At 49.7% G+C, this 9,911-nt stretch overlaps 1 protein-coding gene across 1 annotated transcript; it reads left to right on the top strand.

Moving 5' to 3' along the window:
• The first annotated feature begins 703 nt into the window (after positions 1–703).
• SERPINC1 (serpin family C member 1) lies at positions 704–9,069 on the top strand. Its single transcript, XM_009514090.2, has 7 exons — positions 704–834; positions 4,250–4,628; positions 6,725–6,940; positions 7,272–7,409; positions 7,495–7,888; positions 8,236–8,300; positions 8,518–9,069. The coding sequence occupies exons 2-7, from the start codon at positions 4,254–4,256 to the stop codon at positions 8,689–8,691; spliced, it is 1,362 nt and encodes a 453-aa protein (XP_009512385.1). The 5' UTR covers positions 704–834; positions 4,250–4,253; the 3' UTR covers positions 8,692–9,069.
• The last annotated feature ends 842 nt before the right edge of the window (positions 9,070–9,911 follow it).

The raw sequence follows: 9,911 nt of genomic DNA, 5'->3' as shown, positions 1-9,911 counted from the left end.
CTTTCCCCCAAACCAGTCTGCTGCTGCATTTTCCATTAAGACCTGGGCTCTTACTGGAGACCAGTAACAGGGCAGCTTTAGCACCTGCTGAGCCAGCCAGCTCCTGGATTTTGACGTTCAGGAGGCAACCCTGTTGAATTTGTAGAGCAACTGCATCCTAGATCGGAAATTTTGTTGCTCAGTCCTGCATCCAATGCTGCTAGTCATTGGGGGGGAGAGATGCTGTTAATTCTCAGCTTTCTAGCTGTGCAAGCAAAAAGGTGAGTGTAGTTAGAGGGGACACATTTGAATTTGAAATTGCAGAATTTGAATTTGAAACTGCAGAGTGTGAAGTGGGGCCATTTCTCCCAACTTGTGCCTGTTTGGGAATGGGGAGTGACGGGGCTTGGGGCAGAAGCAAGAATTTTGCTGAGCCACAAGATGCCAAAGTGAGATTTACATATACCTTAGATCATCACATTTTTATTTGAACTCTTGAAAGTTTGAGGTTATTTTTTTTTCATGGTATGAGCAGTTAATTTGCTCTTGGCAAGAATTGAAGGCGTCTGGCACTTGAATGGGGTAGGTGGTCGAACTTGCCCTTGTCAGATTGAACTTTAAAACCTCTTTCAAACTAAACATAGGGGGTTTTTTCTGCTCTTTGCTTAACCTTCTGCAGACGGTCATCAGCCTTTGGCCTCAGCATCCTACTCCCCTCCCACCCTCCCCTGCTTTAGCACAGAAATCCAGTGGGGAAACTGCTTTGGACTGGTTTGGGCTCAAGCAAGACTGCCTGTCCTTTTAACGATTTGCATTTACATCCTAAAAGAAGGAGGCTTGGAGGTACTGGGGCAGGTAAGAGAAACAGATTCCACTAATCTTTAATTGTTAATTAACTCCTTGTCCCAGGTTCATTCCCCTTTGTAGGTGCCTATGAATTTTAGCTGCTGCCAGAGTGTGTTTTCATTCATGGCATGGGCCCGAGGAGCCATTTTGAGAGGGGCCTCCCATCCCAGCTCTTACAAAGGCTTTCCCTGTACAGCCCGCTAATGTGTTGTGCTTGACTTTTATCCGTGACCTGTAGCAAGGCTTCATGTTGTGAAGAGAAATTCATAAGGTCAGGTAGTCCTGAGTAATTGCTGATCTCTTGCCTGGCTGTAAAAAAGCATTGCTGATTTACTTTGTGCTCTGTTTTTGGGGTGTGGGGGGACAGGGAAGGCTTTTCTTCTCAAGAGCCTGAGTCAGTCTCAAAACTGTTTGAGCTACTTAACATTTGCTGTGCTCTTCAGCATATTGCATGGGTGCTGTGGGGCGCTCCCGCCGCTCTGAGTAGCACCAGTAGGTTCATAGGGTGGTTGCTGGAGGACGAGCTGTGGGTCTGCAAGCCCAGTTAGTTGTCCTTTCATGCAGCGGTGAGAAACAGTGGGATGGAAATGGCCTGCGCTGGCTGGAGCCCAGCTGTGTTGCACAGCAGGCATGGGGGGGGGGGGCGTTCCTGTATGCTTGCCTGGAGCCTTCTGATTTTGATCTTAATCAGCAACTTGTTTCTTGGCTTTCTACACTTCTCAAAGGGGTGAAGCAGAGGAAAAAGAGCCCTTCCTAATTTTTACTTTCTTTCTTGCCAGTAACCCCTTTCAGGCAGTAATGTTGCAGTAATATTTGTGGGATCCTTCCAGGATGAAAGCAGTTGACATGTGGAGCATGTGGCAGTGCTGCAGAAGAAAAAGGAGTGTCAAAGAGCTCTGGAGGGAAGAGGAGTGTTTTCCAGCCAAGTGCTATGGCAAAGAGCTGGCCGAAGAAATAGCAAGGGCTCTTGCTCTAAAGCTCAGCTGTCACCTCTCATGGTGGTAGTTCGCCACGAGTCTCACATCTCCCCTCTTACAAGAAATGCTGTGAACGTAGATTGGGTATGTCAGGGACCGAACCAGCCTTAGTGGGTGATAAATTTGATTTAAGGTATTAGTAACAAGACCTGTATCTCCTCTAAGTTGATGAGCAAAGTTCACTTTACTGTGAAGTAGAAACAGGGAGTGTTTCCCATTTAATCAGGACAGGATGAAAATGAGGTGCTTTCCCCACTCTTGTGCTTTGGGTTTTAAATGTGAGATCAGCAGTGCTTTGTGTGATGGCAGACACCACGATCTGCCTTGATCTTAGAAGCAGGCGGTTGTGCTTGTACAGGCAGGTCAGCACACGCTTGTGGACACACCTTTCCCTGGAGGTGAGCAGAGTGACAGGGCAGAGACCGCAGCAAGGTTGTCCTTTCTGCAGGGGAACCAGCCACAGGCACGTCGGTGCTCCTAGAACCAGGGAGAATCAAGCATGGGCGAGGGAGGGCTGCTGGCAGGCAGCAAAGGGTCGCTCTGGGCCTGGCCCTAGGGCTGCAGAGCACAGAAGCGTGCCTGGCTTGTTGCTGGCTGATTTTTCCTGTAGGAGGGAAAGGCTCGGAAGAGCAGTGCTTCCTGGAGTACTTTCAATTGCCTGAATAGTTTTCCTTTCTCTTGCCCTCCTGCCCTGAGTGTTGTTTTTTTGTTTCTGTATTTGGTTGACTTCGCTCCCCTTTTAGATTTCTTTTTTTCCCCCCTTTGTGGTGTTGCATCTATCACAAACCTTTTGAAAGATAATCTGTTTGCTGTTACCAGCAAGAGGGGTGCCCGTAGACTGAGCAAGTACGCCTTGTTTTGCATGTTTTCTTGCAGTACTTGTTGCTATGCTATTCGTGTATGCTAGGGAGAGCCCCTTAGGGCTCGATATGCTCTTGGTGCCAAATAAGGTAATTTCTGCTTTTGTAGAGGAGTTGGAGCCGAGACGAAGTCATTGCCCAAGAGCCCAGAGAGGGGGTTGTGAAAGAACCTAGAGGTCTTCTGCATCCCAGATTGGCCCTTGAGCCACTCCTGTTTTCCTCCCCCAAGGTGCTGGCCCACCAGCGCTGGCAAGACCATGGGCATGGAGATCACCAGTGCTAAACGCAGCTGATCTTTAATTTAGTTACTCAGGAGGCAGTTCTTGGTAGCTGCGGCACTGAGTACATGGGGGCAGGCAGAGACCATCCTGAGTTAGACATCTCTTTGAAAAAGTCTTCCACGGCAAGCAAGTCCTGGGCAGGCTGCCAGCCCTTACCAGTAGTTGTTTCCCAAGCTGTTGTGACTGTGGTCCATGAGCTTCCTCCCACAGGGTATGCAAACAAACCCAACACGGAGTCATGTAAAGGGCATCTCAAAACCGCAGCACAGAGGAAATCTTCTCTGCCACTTAATAGGCTGTAGGATGGCTGATGAGGCCTTGCCACCAGAGCTGATGGGGTGTGCAGATCCCTTGCTTTAGCAAAGGTGGAAAATATAAATTTTCTCTGCCTTGCTGAGCGATTTTTCGGAGACCTGGTTTTACTGGAACATGGTTATTAACATTAGTGTACCCTCCTTGGGTACCAGGGACAGTCAGTTTGCATTGAGGTGTTGCAAGCTCTGAACAGGAATAGCTGTGATGCACCAGCTACACCATATATGCTTTTTAGGGATTAAAGATGCTCGGTGTATGGACAAACTCCCCTAGAGACCTCTTCCCTATCACCTCTCTCCTCTGCAGTAGCATTTCCCGCATCTGTCACCTAAATAGTGGAGAGCTGAGGTGAGCCTGAAAGCACAGACAGTAGTTGAAGGGGACAGAGGAACTCAGGTGAAAGGAGAAAAGACACCAGGAAAACTAGGAGATTCCTCTAGGAAAAAAGGGAAGGAAACAGCCAAAACCATTTTGTCTAAGGGCAACTGGTCTGTGGAGCTTGGGGTACGTGGGGCTCTCCCCCTAAGGAAGACAGGTAGGATCTGTACAGAGGCATAAAAGCACCTGGACTGCAGATCAGAGCAGCCAGGTGGCTTTGGCAGCTCTGTGCTGGCTCCTGTCGCAAGCAGATCTGGGGAAACACCACACAGGCAGAGAGTCCTTTTGCTGGCCGATGGGGCAGGCTGAAGAAATTCAATCCATATGTTTTTGTACAAATTTGTCAGGGTTGAGCCTGCTGCTTAAAAAGAGGGCACCCAGGGCTCTAGGAAGAGAGTGTATTGTTTCTAAAAGCTGTTTGTGCTTAGAGGCACGCTTGTCCCACTGGTGGTGTCTGTCCTGATTTATCCGGCAGCTGCGGGACAAAAGGATGATTGGAGAGGACTGTGGGGCTCCTGCCACTCTGATACTGGCTGAAACAGGGCCTGTGGGCTGCGATGGCAGCGTGGTTTTTCTGGGCAGGCAAGTATAAGCTCTCTCTTTCTGGTTCCAGGACAATGCACCTTTTTCTGGTGTGTCTCTTCAGTGTCTGGGGTCTGGCTGCCCCTGAGCACTATGTTGTGGAAGATGTCTGCACTGCAAAGCCACGCGACATCCCAGTGAATCCCATCTGCATCTATCGCAAGCCCGAGAAGAAGCCCCAGGAGGGTGAGGGGCAAGAGCCAGGGAAGGGCAAGCTCCCAGAGTCTACTAACCCCCGGGTCTGGGAGCTGTCAAAGGCCAACTCGCGCTTTGCTGTTATCTTCTACAAGCACCTGGCTGACTCTAAGGACAATGGGGAAAACATCTTCATGTCGCCTCTCAGCATTTCTACAGCCTTCGCCATGACCAAGCTTGGAGCTTGTGGTAGCACCCTCCAGCAGCTCATGGAGGTCGGTGGCATTTTTCTGTAGCTGTTACCAGGGTCTGAAAGGCAGAAAAGGTGATCGTGGCTGACCACTGCTAAAGGGCTCTCTGCATCAGGATGGCTCCCTGGCTTGGGAAGGGAGACCTTTATTTAAACAAGCCCCTGGGAAGGACATACACAGGCTGCTTGTCTCTGGATTTGTTTAGATCCCTGCTCTTTCCTCTGATTCCCTATTTGGATCCAGCATTTGGGCTGAATTTCCTGGGTTTGAGAGGTTAGTTTTCATCTGGAGGAAAGGAAGCCCATTTCAGAGCTGAAGGGGGTGGGAACAGTTTGTTTCTTGCAGATTGGATAAGCACTTAGCCGAGCAGGTTAAGCCTTTTCTTATGCAGAAAGCAGGAAAAAACATCACGTCCCATTGGGAGTCCACATTCCCTCTCTCTCCCTTGGGCACAGTACCACCTGACTTCCAGGGCTCTGCCACCCTGCGGGAGCACAGGAAGGTCAGTTACTTCTTGAGGGCCTCCTTGTAGTAAGTTTAAGGGCAGTCTGAACACCCCTCCAGGAATAAATAGCTTGTGTTGCACAGTATTTCAGCAGCACAGTAAGGGCCTGAGCTTCCTAGGCAGGGGAGCCTGTACGCAGGGAACCTCTCCCTCCAGCTGTGGCTCTTAAACTCAGAGGGGAGAACCTTGATCCTGGACTGAGAGGTAATCCTGAGCTCTGGCTCTTCTGCGGGACCTATTAGCCCTTGCCTGTCCAAGAACCCTTCTCACTGTCAGACCCACTAACCTTACAACTGTGAGTGTGCTCGTCTGCCACATTGGGGTTTCGTAAGTAATGTTGGGGTCTCCTGCTGTTATCCACACAGTCTGGGCAGAGCAGAGCAGTTAACCACATCTCCAAAATCTTCACTCATGGTCTCCCTGCTGGGCAGCCCTTCCCACTGGAAGGTGACCCTTCTCTCACTGAGCCACCCAGGATGCAGAGCTGCACTCCTAATCCCCCCTTCGACACACAAAAAGGCCAGTAACACCACCTTTGCCTCACAGGAAATGGTGCCAGAGATCCTGGATGTTCGTGTGGAGCAACATGCTATGGGATTTTCTGTGCCTTAAAGCCCTGAGGTTGGATAGTAGTAGGCAAATCATAACTGTCCTTCCAGCTGGCAGCTGAGAGCAGATAAGAAAAAATTAACTGTGCTGCAGAAATCTACCCTCAAAACGATTGCTTCATAGTTCCATGCCCTGCAAAAATAGATAACACGTACCAAAATTATTCAACAGGCCATGAGAATTGCTCCTGGGAAGGAGCAGCCTTTGGCATCATCACAGGAGGGTTTGGGGCAAACCTTGTGAGTCCTCCTGTGACCTGCACTGACCTGAGAGCTGCTTGCAGGCCCCATCAGAGCAATGCTCATCTCGTGTCAGGCTCTAACTGGAGTGTGGTAGAGTGTTTGTGAACGCTGTGCGTAAACTGTTAATTTTAACAGTGCTAGGGAAAACATCGTGGTTCATATGCCAAGCTAGAGTCTGTTCCCTGACAGGAAAACATCTCCAAGACCTTAGTGTCTTCTGCATGACCATCTAAAGGGTCTAGCTAGGTCATGCCCACACTTGAGACAGACACGTACAAAATGATGCATCTTCCCCCGGCAGCTGGGACAAAGTGCGTGGGGAACAGAGGCAGAGAAAGAGGCAGACGCAGGCGGGCACCCTGCTGCTAGCTCTGGGGAAGGAACTTCCGCGGGCAAGAGCTGGAGTCTTCTGTCGGGTAAGATGCTGGGTCAAAGACAGTCAGAAGCCAGGGCCAGTCAAGGGCAGAGTATGGAGAGCAAGGAAGCCAGGGTTAGAAAGAGGAGCAGTACCTCTGCAGGCTGAGCAGTGTTTAATCCTGCATTTTGGACTCTAAACCAGGGTCCTGGGCTAGTGATGTGTTGCTTTTCCATAGATTTGGGTTCCACATTAAACATGGAGGGTGAAGTTCTGAGGGCCTGCAAACTTCTTGGCTCGATGATTTAGGCTGTTGAGCAGTGGGCGAAGGCTGCATCGCCACTTGCTGTGGGGCCTAGGAACACAGGAACCTGCTCATGGATTCCTTCTCGCTGTTTGGCTCCTCCAGGTCTTTCGATTTGACACCATTTCAGAGAAGACATCTGATCAGATCCACTTCTTCTTTGCCAAGCTGAACTGCCGCCTTTACAAGAAAGCCAACAAATCCTCAGAGCTGGTATCAGCCAACCGCCTCTTTGGGGAGAAATCTTTGGTCTTTAACGAGACTTACCAGAACATTAGTGAAATAGTTTATGGAGCGAAACTCTGGCCCTTGAACTTCAAAGTGAGTTGAACTGCTCAGGATTTCTCATTGGTTGGTTGGGGATTTTTCCTTCCTTGTCTTTCTGCTTTTGCTGCATCCTCATCTTTTGCCTGCAGGGAGTGTCACGCTCTGGGCGTGTGGGCACCACTGAAGGCAGGAGGGATGCAGCTCCTTCTGTCCTAGCTCACCTTAACTGCAGTCACTTCCCCACTCCTCATTTCTAAACGCTGCAGCATTATGCTGGGGGCAGTGTCCTCCCCAAGCACACACCCTGTTAACCTGTCTCCTGCAGAAGGGATAAAAAGAGGTGTTCAAAACGCTTGGCTTAACCTTTTTTGGTATCTTCCTTCAGGATAAGCCAGAACTTTCCAGGAAGATCATTAATGAGTGGGTGGCTAATAAGACAGAGAAGCGCATTACAGAAGTGATCCCAGAAAAAGGTATTGATGCTCTCACTGTCTTGGTCCTGGTCAACACCATTTATTTTAAGGTATGACTAACAAAACTGGGTGAGCAGCTTGTTTCCCTGGGAGAAAACATGATGCTCATGTTTGTCCTCTCCCTCTCCCTTTTAGGGGCACTGGAAATCACAGTTCCCAGCTCAAAACACAAAATTGGATTTATTTCATAAAGCCAATGGTGAGACCTGCAAAGTCCCAATTATGTACCAAGAGTCCAAATTCCGCCATGTGTCCGTCCCCCAGGACAAAGTCCAGGTGCTGGAGCTGCCTTACAAAGGGGATGATATCACAATGGTGCTGGTCCTGCCTAATGCCGGGACGCTGTTGGAGGAGGTGGAGCGAGACCTGACATCAGAGAAGCTGCAGGACTGGATAGACTCCATGACAGAGGTTTCTCTCTTCATCTACCTCCCTCGCTTCCGCATCGAGGACAGCTTCAGTGTCAAGGAGAAGCTGAGGAAAATGGGGCTGGAAGATCTCTTCAGTCCAGAAAATGCCAGACTCCCAGGTCAGATGGGGAGACAGGGCAATGCATGGTAGGGGTGGAGGGGTAACCACTCCTCCATGAGCACCAGGGATATAAGTGCACCAGCATGTGAGGAACGAGAACATGAAAGCAGTTAGATGTTGCTGCGGTCAACGACAGACTCTGTGGTCAGTCCCATCATGGACACGCAGCCCTGCTCTGCACTAAGGGCATGGGAGATAAGCAATCAATTGCAGCTGGCAGAGGATAATTTTTATTTAGGGCAGACGTGCCTTCTGCTTGACCACAGGCCATGAAGGATGAAATGTGTTCTTTCATCAGCTGTTGCCTAAAAACATAGTTTTAGCTTTTTCCATTTTCTGTTTCAGGTATCATTGCAGAGGGCCGTACAGACCTGTATGTATCTGAGGCTTTCCACAAAGCCTTCCTTGAGGTAAGCTGTGTTTTGTCCCAGCAGCGTCTTCCTCTTTGTTTTTAAAAACATGAAGCATTGAAAGAAAAAATAGCTCTGAAGTCCTGGTGTTCACTTCCTCAGCAATCTGGGGCTTTAGGGGGAAGTGGGAGCTTGGTACCCACCTCCCATGGGGAACGAGGGAGAGCCCTCTTCCCACTGCCTGTATTTTAATCCCATCTTCTCTTTTTGTTGGTAGGTGAATGAGGAAGGCAGCGAGGCATCAGCTGCTACAGCTGTCACTGTTTCCGGCCGTTCCTTCCCCATGAACAGAATAATCTTCAATGCCAACAGGCCCTTCCTGCTTTTCATCCGGGAAGCTGCCCTCAACACCATTATCTTCATGGGCAGAATAGCTGATCCTTGCTCCTAAAGGGCCTGTCAAGGTCTTGCATCTCCCTTCTCTGCCTCTGGAAAAGGGGCAGTAGGGTATTGCCACAAAGCCCGGGCTCCTCCTGGGGTGGTTGGTCTTACCGTTTGATGCAAGCTGCAGGAGGGACTGTTACCTACCTGGGGTGTTACTGCTCCTCTTGCTGTGTCAGGCAAGGGGGTTCAGAGAGCACCTCACCTGCTCCATCCTCATTCGAAGGGAAGCTGAATTTTTTCCAGCACTGGCATTTTTGTGGCACCTAAGCCTGCATCCAGCATTGCTGTCATTCTTATAGCCAACCCTCCTCTCATTCAGGCCTCAAACTGTAACTCTGATCCCCTGGTACATTAAAAACCTACAGATCTGTATGTAACAAACTGATCTCTGAATGGACAGTTTTCACTAAGTCCCTTCCTAGACTTATTCCTTCTTCAATAAACGGGTCCTTCCCTGCACACCCTGGTCCCAGCAGAACAACACTGTGCTGGAGAGGTCAGCAGAACAGCAGCAGCCAAAATAGCATGTGCTGGCTGGGCCAGAAACATCTTTACACAGCCCTGTGTGGAACAGCTGGTAAGTGGCAGAGTTGCCAAACATCAGAGCCCTAACTGCCCAGAGCTCTAGCGTGTCCGATGTGTCCAAGTGCTGAGACGTCACTAGTGAAAGCCTCATGTAGCCAAGGCTGTGAATCTGTCTTTTTGTGTAGTTAAGCTTTAAACTAGCGCCATGCTACAAGTTACTGTAGCGGGGTGTCCACGAACCATGGCAATGCCCAGGTAAAGCAACCACCATCCATTAATTCTGTGTTAAAAATCTGTTCTTTCACCTGCAAGTTTATTCCTGCAGCTGAGGTGTCCTGGCCTGCTGCCATGCCACGTGTGTGGTCTGGCCCCTGGTCCACCCAAGGTGGCCACGCTGCTGTATGACCGCTGACAGGGCTGTCTTCAAGATGCAGAAGAAAATGTGAGTTTCCTCTTAGATTTCTGCATTTAGGGCAGCTGTTTAAAACAGGAAGAGCCGTGAAAGCGCAGTCCTGTCCCATCATCAGTGCAAGTTATGGAAGTGTTGTGTGCAGGCAGCTGCTGAAATACCATAGGTGGCACTCCCTGGTGTGCCATTTACTCTGGATTTTGTAGAACCAGTGAAACATCTGCCTTCTTGTATAGACTTCCTCTCAGCAGCAGTTACCACAGCAAGCCAAGCAATGAAGGAGCCAGCTTAGA

Source organism: Phalacrocorax carbo, chromosome 6, assembly GCF_963921805.1.
Source record: "Phalacrocorax carbo chromosome 6, bPhaCar2.1, whole genome shotgun sequence".
NCBI classification, from domain to species: Eukaryota; Metazoa; Chordata; class Aves; order Suliformes; family Phalacrocoracidae; genus Phalacrocorax; species Phalacrocorax carbo.
Note: the sequence above shows the minus strand (reverse complement) of the source record. Positions and strands in the feature narration are given on the sequence as shown.

What these genes read in the sequence shown, in the direction of transcription:
- SERPINC1 (XM_009514090.2), top strand. Translation starts at nt 4,254, where the DNA reads ATGCACCTTTTTCTGGTGTGTCTCTTCAGTGTCTGGGGTCTGGCTGCC. An exon ending in CCCTCCAGCAGCTCATGGAG is followed by an intron (nt 4,629 to 6,724) that starts GTCGGTGGCATT and finishes TGGCTCCTCCAG; the next exon opens with GTCTTTCGATTTGACACCAT. An exon ending in TCCACAAAGCCTTCCTTGAG is followed by an intron (nt 8,301 to 8,517) that starts GTAAGCTGTGTT and finishes TTTTGTTGGTAG; the next exon opens with GTGAATGAGGAAGGCAGCGA.